This window comes from Pleurodeles waltl, chromosome 10 (assembly GCF_031143425.1).
Source record: "Pleurodeles waltl isolate 20211129_DDA chromosome 10, aPleWal1.hap1.20221129, whole genome shotgun sequence".
Taxonomy (NCBI): domain Eukaryota; kingdom Metazoa; phylum Chordata; class Amphibia; order Caudata; family Salamandridae; genus Pleurodeles; species Pleurodeles waltl.
The window spans coordinates 47,564,551-47,576,793 of NC_090449.1; the positions used below are offsets into that span (position 1 = coordinate 47,564,551).

Genomic DNA, 12,243 nt, shown 5'->3' on the forward strand with positions numbered 1-12,243 from the left:
GTGTAACTATAGTGGTATTGCAGGAGCTTTGCATGTCTCCTAGTTCAGCCTGAGTTGCTCTGCTACAGCTACATTTCACTAATAAGGGATAACTGGACCTGGTATAAGGTGTAAGTACCTTAGGTACCCACTACAAACCAGGCCAGCCTCCTATACTGCTTGATCTTTGTATAGGAGCTCTGTTGGTGTTATACCTCTGCTGTGAAGTCTGGATAAACCATGATAGTGGTGTCCTCGCAGTGCTCTGTGCCATGAGCCCGAAAGCATTGAAGGATCATGTCATGATCTCTGTAGTTGAGGAAGAGGGTGATTAGTGGGTGGGGATGGGTCCGGGTGGCGGTGACGTGCCGGGGATCCTATGAGCCCATTCTATGGAGAAGAAATTCAAGACCTTCCCCTTCAGTACGTTGTCCATTAGCCAGTGTTCTAGAAAGAGCTCTGCACTATGACCTTCTACTTTTTCGGGAAACTCCATAAAGCGCACATCATTTCGGCAAGAACGTCCTTCAGCATCCTCCGTTCTGCAGTGTAAGGTCACAACTTCCACACCAAGCTGCATCATTTGTTTGTGCAGCTGTAGGACAATGGGCCCCAAGGTGCCCAGGGACGACTCCATTTCCGTGACTCTGTCGGACAATTTATAGTGATCCGCTCAGAGAAGGTTGAGGTCCTGTGAAACAGTAACTTATTTTCCAATTATGTTTTCATGTCCAGAATAGCCTGCAAGGTTTTCACAAATTGACTAGAGCAGTGGTTCCCAACCTGTGGTCCACGGACCCCTGGGGGTCTGCGAAGCCTCCTCAGGGGTCCATGACTGCTTAAAAATTTAAATATTAACAGATTAGGTCCCCAGCTTTCAGTAGTGACTTAGTGGGTGGTCCCCAGATTCCAATAATGATTAAGTGGGGGTCACCGGGTTTCAGTAATGATAAAATGGGGGTCCACAGAAGTCAAAAGGTTGGGAACCACTGGACTAGAGTGCGTCTGAAGTCTAGTCTCCAGGTGCTGCAGTGCCATTGAAGCATCCGTGCCCTCCCTGCCCATCCGAAGGCAAGAGTCTTGTGGCCTTGGGTTTCACCATCATGCTGCGGTGTCTCTCTGCTCCCTAGGTGATGATGTGGCAAACCACTGATGCCCTTAAAGCATGAGATCCAAATGCACTGAGGCGCCCTTGTCACTGCAGGGAAGCTTGCTTTGGGTGGCACCCAGGAGCCCTAAAACAATGCCAATGATGCCCCTCAAGCAGTGTCTGTGTGGACCGAGTAGGGCAGAATGGGCAGCGTCCTTTGACTATTACCCACAGTTCTCTCCTCACCCGATGACACCCCCAAGCGCCAACATGCACACCCAAGTATTGCCTTCAAGTGACGTGGTTGGGGTGGGATGAGAGAGCATGTGGCCCACATCACAGGTACATCCAGAAGCGTGGAGTTAAGTGCATGCCGGCTGAAATCCTCCCCTCCTGCCCACCATGGGAGCTACTATGCAGGAGGCCGTGCTTAAGCTTGCAGATAAAGTAACTGCAGTGTGTTGTGAAGATCAGACTTACCAATGTTATTTTCACAGTCACTTGTACGTTGAGCGAAAGGGGGCCTGTAGCATGCCTGTTGTCTGACTGGATCTGGATTACTAGACACTAATATGCAGATGATCTCGGGCCAACAATAGTGCACCACCAAGACACTGTTGGAGTGCGTTCGCAGTGCGGTGTATGCCTGTGGGGTTTTCCAGGCATCAGCGGCGGTCCTTCATACATTCAGGAGCTCGTGATCTTGGGGGGCCACCCACAGTCGTTTGGCTCCAATCCCAAGGATCATGCCCCTGGCAGAGATAGGGTCGCCTGTACCCCTCGCTGTGCTATGGCATAAGGCAGGCCACGCCATACACTCCCCGTATGCCTGCGGGTATTCACGCAGCTCTGCTCTCGATCAGCCCCATTTCCCCACCCTCAAATGCCAACAGTTCTTGCGCTCATTGTGTGATGGCTAGAAGCGAGGGTAAATGCAGGTCCCCCAGGACTAGGCACAAGCACCACGCTACATGGCAGACATCACCTCAGATTCGAACCCAGCCGCCACACATGGTACACCCCACATGCCCAGGTTGTCAGGCGCCAGGGTCCCCCCAGTGTCCTCAAACCGTCAGCGAAGGTCCGCTCAGAAACAGTCACTCTGAGTCTAGGATCAATTGTGTTGCAGTGGGACAGCCCGAGCTGCCAGCTTGCAGCATGCCCTCTGAATTGCTTCAACATTCTAGTGCCAAGTTCCGAGGAGGGAGAGCATCTGGTAAGTCTAATGCTGTGCCTACGTCTGGCTGCCAATATTTATCCAAGTGCAGCAGACAGAGGAGCAAGATACATCAGGATTCTGCCAGGGCCTGAGGTGGAGCTATACACCAAGCGTCCGTCTCCGTCTATGTTGGCCACGCCCCCGATCAATTGTTTATATTTTGTTTCTGATTTTTTTTTTCCAAGGACTTTCCATACTTGCCAAGGCAAATATTTGACCCCACATATTATCAATAGTGCAGCTTGTTAAATTTGAAAAGCAACCCTAAGTCAAAAGAACATCATTATATTTAAGTCTATGTTCTTCACTACTATCAATAAAAATTAGTTGGCGTTATTTCAAATGCCAATATTGAGGGCGATTGAAACTTCTGGGTTTTGTTCCTTGGAACTCATGAAGTGAATCATAAGCAAGAACATTGTTCCCCCAGTCAATATCAAAGAAGGTGTCTTTGGCTAATGAAGGTAACTGATCTGAGAGAGGTATGTTGTAGTACTATAGATTAATGGTCATTGATTGTGAGTAGCCCTTATTAAGAGTTATTTTTTACCCAACTAACTCATGTTCATTGCACGGCAATGGAAGGCTGGGAGGCTTGGTTGAGTTTCACAGTGGCCTCCAGGTAAAACATAGGGGCCTATTCACAAATGTACATGTGAGGAAATCTACATGTGTATGCTTACTACTTTTGACTATTCACCATTTCAGAGTGTAAATTTACTCCAAAATGATCTCTTAGTCTCTACATTAGATTTGTTTAGGTTGTGTCATAATGCATGAGTCTTTTTACAATTCATTGTTAGAGGGGGATCCTCAAAATGGTAAATTGTGTTACAAATGCATCAAGAACACGTGAACACAGGGGTACCCAGACATTCAATATGATGAATAATATGACTGCTGTGTTTTCATAACTTGTTTAATCTTGTGTTTCAATACATTTTATTACATTTTGTTTTGGATTTGAACCATAAATCCATATTGTTGATATATTGAACAGAGAGGTGGAAGGGTAATATAGCGCTCATGTTGACTTTATAAATTGAGCCATGGACTTGGAGAAGGCAGCAAATGATCAGTGTCTTGCACTCCACAGGAGCATCTGAGTGATTGCTTAACTAGGGGACATGAAGTGTTTTGATTTACAGGCTACTGAAGCCCTGCTCACACTGCCGCACAGCAAGCTCATATCACTGGTTACCAGAGTGAAGCAAGTCTATACACACTGAAAAAACACACACACACACACACACATACACACACACACACACACATATATATATATATATATATATACATATATATATATATATATACATACACACATATATCCTACTGCCAGTACCCTGATAGTCAGGCCTACTTGGAGCAGGGCTTGAAGCACTTCCTTCAGGTAGACCAGGTGATCCTCCCAGATGGAACTGAATACAGCTATATCATACAGATAAGTTGCACTGACAAAGTCCAACCCAGACAAGACTCCGTTCACCAACTGTTGGGAGGGGCAGGAGCATTTTTCAGGCCAAAGAGCTTCACTTTGAACTGAAAGTGGCCCTCTGGAGTGGAACATGCTGACCTCTCCTTAGGACTTACGGAAATCTGCCAGTATCCTGAGTTCAGGTCAAATGTACTCAGGAACTTGTCAGCACCCAACATATTAATGAGCTCATCATCTCTAGGTATGGGTTGATCATCAGTCTTGGTAACTGCATTTAGGACTCTGTGGTCTACACAGAATCTTAATTGTTTTTTCACACCTTGGGGATGGGGTTTGGGTACCAGTACCACTGAACTGGCCCAAGGACCAGGATCAGAGGGCTCAATTACCTTGAGATCCAACATCTTAGCCTCCTCAGCTTTAATGTTGGCCTTGACCTAGTCAAACAGCCTGTACAACTTATTCTTGACAGGTAAGCAGTCACCAGTATCAATGTCATGGGCACAAAAATTGGTTAGTCCATGGGTCAGAGAAAACCGTCCAGCAAACTGCTCCAAAATGTGTCTGCAGTGTATCTGCTGCTGGGCAGTCAACTCATCAGTGACCATGAGCATAGTCATGTCTGCCCTGTCCTGGTGGAGTTTCAGCCTGTTTACATGCAGGATCCTATGAGGACTCCTGAGGTTGCCAAGGTCCACCAGGTAGGTGACTTCACACTTCTCCATATTTGGATGGGGCCCAGTCCATTTGGCCTGAAATGCCCTGGGAGCCAAAAGCTCCAAAACCCACTTTAGCTGATCTGGGTGATACTCAGGCATGGTAGCCTTCTGATCATGCAGAGTTTCATGAGATCTTGGCTGGCCTCCAGGGTGCTGCTTGTCTTCTTCATAGACTCAGCCATCCTTGACCGCAGGCCCAGCACATAATCCAGGCCAATCTGCTTGGACTCCTTCAGAGGCTTTTCCCAGGTCTCTCACCAAACACAATGGGCCTCTTAGAGGCTGCCCAAACAGTAACTTAAAGAGGCTTATTCCAACTCCCTTTTGTGGCACCTCCCTGTATGCAAACACCATCATGGGAGGAGAACATCCCATCTCCTCCTGAGTTTGTCAGACAAGCCCATGATCATGCCTCCTGAGTTTATCAGACAAACCCATGATCATGCCCTCCAGGGTCTTTTTAAATCTCTCCACCAGACCATTGGTCTGTGCACGATAGGGGGTGGTGAACTTATAGGTAACACCACACTGATCCCTTACTGCTTCCAGATAGGCTGACAAGGTTTGTGCCCCTATTTGAGACCACCTCCTTCGGGAAAATAACTCTGGTGAACACACCAAGTAGGGCCCTAGCGAGGCAGTTGGTGGGTCTAGGGGACCAACAATGTCAATCCCCACCCTCTCAAAGTGAGTCCAAACCACTGGCAGTGGTATCAAAGGAGCCTTTGGCTTGCCCCCTGCCTTGCCACTGGCCTGGCAGGTGGCACAGGAGCTGTAAAACTCAGACTTTTTCTGACATATGGGGCAATTGAAATGGTTGACCAGCCTGTTCCAGTTATTGGTCTGCCCCAAATGTCCATCTCAGTGAATGGCATGGCATAATGTCAGGTAGAACTCTCTATACTTCTGGGGGACCACCACTCTCTGGGCTGCCCCTGGTTTGGGATCCCTTACCTCCATGTAGCGAACACCATCCTCCCAATAAACCTTGTGGGACAGACTGACATCCCCTTGTTTTTGCTTGGAGGTAGTCTGCCTCAGACCCGCAAGAGTGGGACACTCTTTGTCTCTAGCACAATTCCTTTCTGGTAGGTCCACCTTCCCCTTGCAGTTCTGACAAGTGAGGCAGAAATTGCAGGGGAAGAGTCCCTCCCTCCAAGGTCAGATCCAAGGTCAGATCCTCCCCCTCAGGTTTTGATTTTTCCTGAACCTCTGTACTTGGTGGGACTAGAAAGCCAGACCCAGTGCCATTTCTCTTTTTTTTGGAGGCTTGGCCCATTGTTCCATGGTCCAAGTGTCCTGCACTTCCCTCTTGTGCTGCCTGTGACCTGGTCATAGCACACACCCATTCAGGGAGGTCCAGCATCTGCGCATGGACCCTTCTGTCCACCTCTGACCATTCAGATACTTCCAGATCATTTCTCAGCAGACACTCTACTGGGAGGGCAGGAGCTACTGCTACTTTGTTAAGGCCAGTCACACCTCCACATTCCAGGCTCATCATGGGATGGAGTTTGGATCTACTATAAGCATTCAAGTATCACTAAACAGTAATAAAATAAAACACAGGAAACAGTTCAGAAATCCAAAACCAATTTATAAAATGAGACACCAAAACAGATAAAATCGGAGAAGGAGAAAGGGGACCAGAGATATGAATTTTTAAAGAATTAATGTTTTCTAGTGCGTAGAACCAAAAAGCGCCAATCTGGTCACACTTCCACTGGGGCACAATCAAAGTTTAAGGCCAACCGTGATGGAGCAGTGCTCGGCTACAGTAAGTGGGAGGCCTCGGTCAAAAGTTTATCTTCGGACTTAGGTCCTCATTTCGACTTTGGCAGTCATTTGCGAAGACCACTGTTGAAGCGGGCACCAAAAGATCGCCAGTGTTGGTGGTCCTTAGACCCGCGTATTATATGTCACAGGTGGAAATCTGACACCGTTGCCCTGACAGATGGCGGGTGAGAGGCGGTTCCACCGCCAACACCGCCACACCGGAAGGATTCCGTCCGTCATATTACAAGCAGTAATATGGCTTGGCAGTACTTGAACGGCAGTGCAACATTGGAGGACCACCTGGATGACCACCTCGATGTGGGCTGCTGTACGGCCCAGACAGGTAGGTGGACCGACCGGAAGGGGGGGATGTGTGTGGTAGGTGCATGTGTGTGGTGTATGTGTATGTGTATGTGTGCAAGCATGTGTGCATGTGTGTGTCTGAGTGGGTGTACATGTGTGTGTGCATGACTGTATGCAGGTGTGGTGGTGGGGATGTGAATGTATGCAGAGGATGGGTGTGTGTGTAAATGAATGCGGAGGGTGTGTGTGTGTGAATGTATGCAGAGCATGGCCTTGAGTGTGCATGAATGCAGAGGGGTGTGTGTGTGTGTGTGTGTGATCATATGCGGAGGGTGGGGGTGTGTATGCGCATTAATTCAGGTGGTGGGTGGGTGTGTGAATTTATGTGGAGGGTGGGGGTGTGAATGTGCATGAATGCAGAAGGAGGGTGTGTGTGAATGTATGCGGAGGGTGGGGGTGTGTGTGTATCAAAAGACAAGAGGCAACAGTGACTTCATCTAGCTGCACATCACTCCAGTTTTTTCAAATCAAATTGCGCCTTTTTGTGGTGCTCAAACGCTATAACGCCTCCGTTTCCACCATGTGTGAACTTGAATCAGAAACCAAACCAGTTAATCGAAAAAACAAAAAATAGTGGAGCACACCATAACTCCATTCTTTTACATCAAGCTTCAATAGTAGTATTTGTTATAGCCACCTGAATAATTACCTTAAGTACAATATTAAATAGGGGGATTAATGAGAAAACAATACATAGACAAGTAGGTGTATAACATTTTAGTTCTTATTTTCTTTGATGATTCCATTTACAAAAACACTTAGAAATGTTTGCATTCATAATTTATAAGGTCTCATACATTTATATAATTTTTAACAATTTAGAAAACAAGTAACAGTTCACGTAGGATTTCATTCAACAGCAGATCTTGGGTGTTCAATCTTTGTGAATTCTCAGACAATTAATGTAAACTTCAGCTGACACATGTTTCATCCCATGCCAGGACTTTCTCAAGGCTTATTTCCGTTCATAAATACATCTTAATTCCAATGGAACACAACACTGTATTTTCGTGATTTTACTTGAAAAGCCACATAAAGTGCACGATAAATGCGAGCGGGTATGTGTACGAATGCAGAGGGAGGTGCGTATGCATGCGAGTGAGTGGGGGTGTGTGTCTGTTTGTGTGTGAGTCAGTAGGGGTGCATGTCTATGTGTGACCGAGTGGGGGTGCGTGTCTCTTTGTGTTCGGTCAGGTGGGGGTGCGGGTCTCTTTGTGCTCGGTTGAGTGGGAGGTCTACATATCTGTGTGCGGTTGGGTGGGAATGTTTTGATGTATGCATGCGTTTGGGTGAGTATATCTATATGTATGCGTGTGCTTGGGTGTGGGTGTTTGGATGTATGTGTGTGGTTGGGTGGGGGTGTTAGGATGTATGTGTTCGGTTGGGTGGGGGTGTTTGGATGTATGTGTGCGGTCCGTTGGGGGTGTGTGTGTGTCAGGAAGTGTATGGGCGAGTGGGTGTGTGTGTCTGCAAGTGCGTGGATGTGTGGAAATGAATGTGCTGGTGACAGGATTGAGGACTCCTGTCATCGGGCAGCTACCTGGAACAGCCTGGCGGTTTGCTGCCTCGAAATATGGCTGGCGGTCTTAGGCATGCCACCGGCCCAGAGGAGCTCACCATCAGCCGCATCAGTCTGACAGCACAGCAGGAGTGACAGCTTTATAGCGTTTTGTTTCGGCCAAACCACCAAACTTGTAATGGGGTGGTTTTTACAGCCGGGAACGCGGTGGTAAGACCTCCACCGCAAGTGTGGCGGTCTTAACAGCACCACCCTCGTAATGAGGACCACAATCTTTTTCTTGAAGATTTTCTTCAGCAGGACGAAGTCACCAATCTGATCTCTCTAGAGCCCTCTTCGGATATACGTTGCAGGAGACCTCAGTGAAGAATCCTACATTCAGATTTAGACGATTTTTTGGAACAAAGATCTTTGTCTAGGCCAAAACTGAATCTTGATCCGATGTCCCTGGAGCCCTTCTCAGATATGCTGTGAGGAATGTACCGGTCAACTTTTTACCCTCGGACTTAGGGCCAGCTTCATGCTTTTTGACGCAAAACTACGCTAACGCAGTTATCCGTCAAAAATTGTAGTGCTGGCTAGCGCCATTTCTTAATGCCACCTGTGCGTCAAATTTATACTTTGATGCTGGGTGGCGCTAAGAAGAGGTTAGAGTCGTTTTTCCTGATGCTAACCATTGCACCTTGTTGTAGGGCAAAATGATGTTAATGCAGGAAAAATTATTCTAGTCTGGTTTATTACATGGAAAAACGTTGCAAAACAGATATGCACCATTGTTCCCCACAATAGCATAAAAAAGCGATGCAAACGGAGCAAACAGTGCTAAGGAGCCCCAAAATGGATCCCAGAAGCCAGGAGAGACCCCAGGTAGACTCCAGACAACCGGGAACCAGCCAGGAGGACACAGACAAGGCCAAGGGAAGAGACAAGAAGAAGAGGAAGTGTCGCTTGAACGCAGAGGAGCATGAAAATCTTGTGAGAGAGAGGCAATTTGGCAACAGATTGTAAACAAGATTAACAGTGTGTCAGAGGTCAGGAGAACTGTCACTGAGTGCAAGAAACGCTGGCATGACTGGAAGCACAGGACAAAGGAAAAAATGGCAAGGAACAGGAAGGCAGCACTGCTGACCGGAGGTGGGAGTCCAGCACCGCAAGAAGACTTGTACGAGATGGAGAAGATGGTTGCAGCCGTCATCCCAGAGGAAATCCTCACTGGTATCCAGACAGGGCAGACAACCAGGAAACAACACATATGAAGGGTAAGTTGCATGGGACTAAAATGCCTAAATATCAAGTGCAAGAAGGGGAAGGCACATACCTACTACACAATGCATGTTAGCCCTGCAAATCAGGCAGTGGAAAGGGCAAGGGGGCACGGCACAGAACTCCCTGCACTGCCCATGCCAGGTGCATGGGCTGTGCAGGGGCATCAGGGGCACAGCACAACACAACACCAACAACCTTTGCATGGGGGTACACCGCCATGCCAAGGCTGCTGGGAATGCTGAAGCAGACCAGGAGGGTAGGGTAGAACTTAAAACTGGTCTGGTGTCACAGGACATCTGGTATTGTCAGAATGTAAACTAGAGGACAATGCCCAGTCTCAGGCCATTGGCTCAAGCAGCATTTACCATTGACAACATTTGCCACTACTACCTGTGCTTTGTGCGGTGGTCAATTAGGAAATGGCAGTTAGGTGCCCATGGCACAAACACACTCAAAATGAGGGTTCAGTATGACTGTGTGATCAATCCCCATCCAAGTGCAACACCTGTCACCTTCTCATGTCCATAGACTCAACAACCATCAGGCACTGTCACATATAATGATTTACACAGTGGTAATCTCATACCCATGCTGCCCATTCCTGGGTTTACCCCTGTGCCTGTGTCACAATAGCTGCAATGCCACCATGCAACATCTCAGGTGTCATAGTGCTAAGACAACTGCATTGAGGGGGAGGACGTATCTGTGCAGGAAGGCAAACACACCCACACAGTCCCAAGAGGAAATGGAACTCTGCCAGGTCCATCAGTGCAATGCAATGTAGCACCCATATACAATTATCAGTATGAGAAACTACAAATGGTAACACCTGCATTGTCTCAAGGAAATGCCATACATGGTGTGGTGCTAGGTCTCAGCATCGCATAGGTGTATGTGAAAAATGATAGACTGGGACAGGGTCATATTTTTATGCATGGTGCTGTGGCATCAGCACACCAACAATCATTTCAAGGCCTCACCATGCTAATGGAAGCAGAGGGAGAGTTGATGAGGACAAGAAGGTGGCAAGCCACAATTTGGATAGATCGCACACCTAGAAGATGTGACGCAGACAATTGCCCAAACTGCCCACACTCCATGTGAAATGCAAGTGGGGCATAGGGCTGAAAGACTGCAAACATTAATGACAGGAACAATACATGGGAACCAACAAGACAATGTACCACAAACAGGAAGTCAGAGATCTCACATTACAACTGCCACAACACAGACACACTAATTGTACAATATGTCATTGCAGAGGACGATGGCTCTCCTGAGGATCTGTCTGTCCTGGACTGCCCTGATGACCTGGATGACCAGCTGACAACCATCAGCCAGGAAACCGTCCAAAATGTTCTGGGAACCCTCCAGACACCACCTCCAGTCACAAGGAAGAGCATACATGTAGCAGTCATCCCAGAGGGCCAACCCACCACCCCAATAGTGCGACCTGCCAGCTCGAACACAGCTGAGGACTCTGATGACACAGGGACCACCTTTGAGAGGACAGTAGTGGGAGTACAGCAGGAGCTGACCAAGGAGGTGCAGATGGGAATGCAAACTATGGCAGCCAGCCTTGAGGGGATGCGCATGTGCATGATGACGTCCGCAGAACAGACAGCAGCCATAAAAGTCACACAATCCCTACTGCAAGGAGTCCAACAGTGTGTGAGGGGCCTAACCACTGCTGTGAGGGAGTTGCCACAACACCTGCCCTCCCAATCTTGCTGCTGCATGCATGACAACAACCTGGACTCCATGCACTGGGAACTGGTCTCCCTCAGGGCAGACATGGCTGCCTACCACAGGGATGTTGCTGTCATACTCAATAATCAGCAACTCCTCCTTGCTGTGGTTGTGCCATATGTAGTTACTCAGATGGCAGCTGCTGGGAATTTGGGGTCCACTTCTCCAACCACTGAAGTGTGTTGCCCTCTCAAACCCACCAGCACTACCATCAAGGGCAGAGGGGACAACACACACATCAGAGGATGAAGATGTGAAACAGATCATCTTCACCCGTAGGAGTACCCAGTAGTACCAGCCCATGACACATGGGCATTGACTTTCCTTTGTCCTGTGCTTGACAATATGACAGTGTTTCTACAGTTGGTGACATGCACTCTTCACCGACACAATGTGGACTGCAATTGTCTCTCACTACTCCTTTGGCAATTCATGTTCCTCTGCACTGAACAACACTTCATCTCAGCATGTCCAATGACATGTCCCTCAACCTGGCACTTGTGTTGCGTCACAATGTAATGCTTTACACTAATGGGGTCACATACCTGGACTATGCAAATATTGTTCTACAGCACTTTAAATTAAACAGCACCTACACACCCACTTTGTCTCTTTGTAATGTGACACATCTACTTTGCTGGAGATTTGTGATGCATGTAACATGTCTATGGTCACAGAGTGTCAATATCAAAGTGCAGACATAATGTGGGCAGATATGTACGCACAAGGGCCCTGATTTATACTTATTTTGTGCTGCATTTGCATCATTTTGGATGCAAAAGTGGCACAAACTTACAAAATATCATTGTATTTTGCAAGTTTGCACTTCTTTTGCGTAAAAAAATGACACAAATGCAGCGCAAAATAAGTATAAATCAGGGCCAAGGTATCTACAAGATAAAAGTCAATGCTGACCACATCCCCTACAAGCAGGTCATTGTGTATGTCACATTTGCTTTAAAATATACATGCCCCCTCCATAACATACAGCCAGAATGGCTGTATAAGAGTGTTTGGCCAATAACGTCAGCTGGGAGTACAAGTAAAACACATTGGCGTGAAATTTGTATACTTGACCTCTTCTGAAATTGGCACTACTCAGTTTAGCAGTGTTCACATGACCTT

General features: G+C 47.5%; 1 protein-coding gene across 1 annotated transcript in view; it reads left to right on the forward strand.

The window, feature by feature from the left end:
• Positions 1-12,243, forward strand: part of LOC138262360 (extracellular calcium-sensing receptor-like) — a 163,312-nt gene that overhangs the window by 103,490 nt on the left and 47,579 nt on the right. The window contains exon 3 of the mRNA XM_069212259.1: positions 10,631-10,881. Coding sequence (XP_069068360.1) covers positions 10,631-10,881 — 251 coding nt within the window. The remainder of the gene's footprint in view (positions 1-10,630; positions 10,882-12,243) is intronic.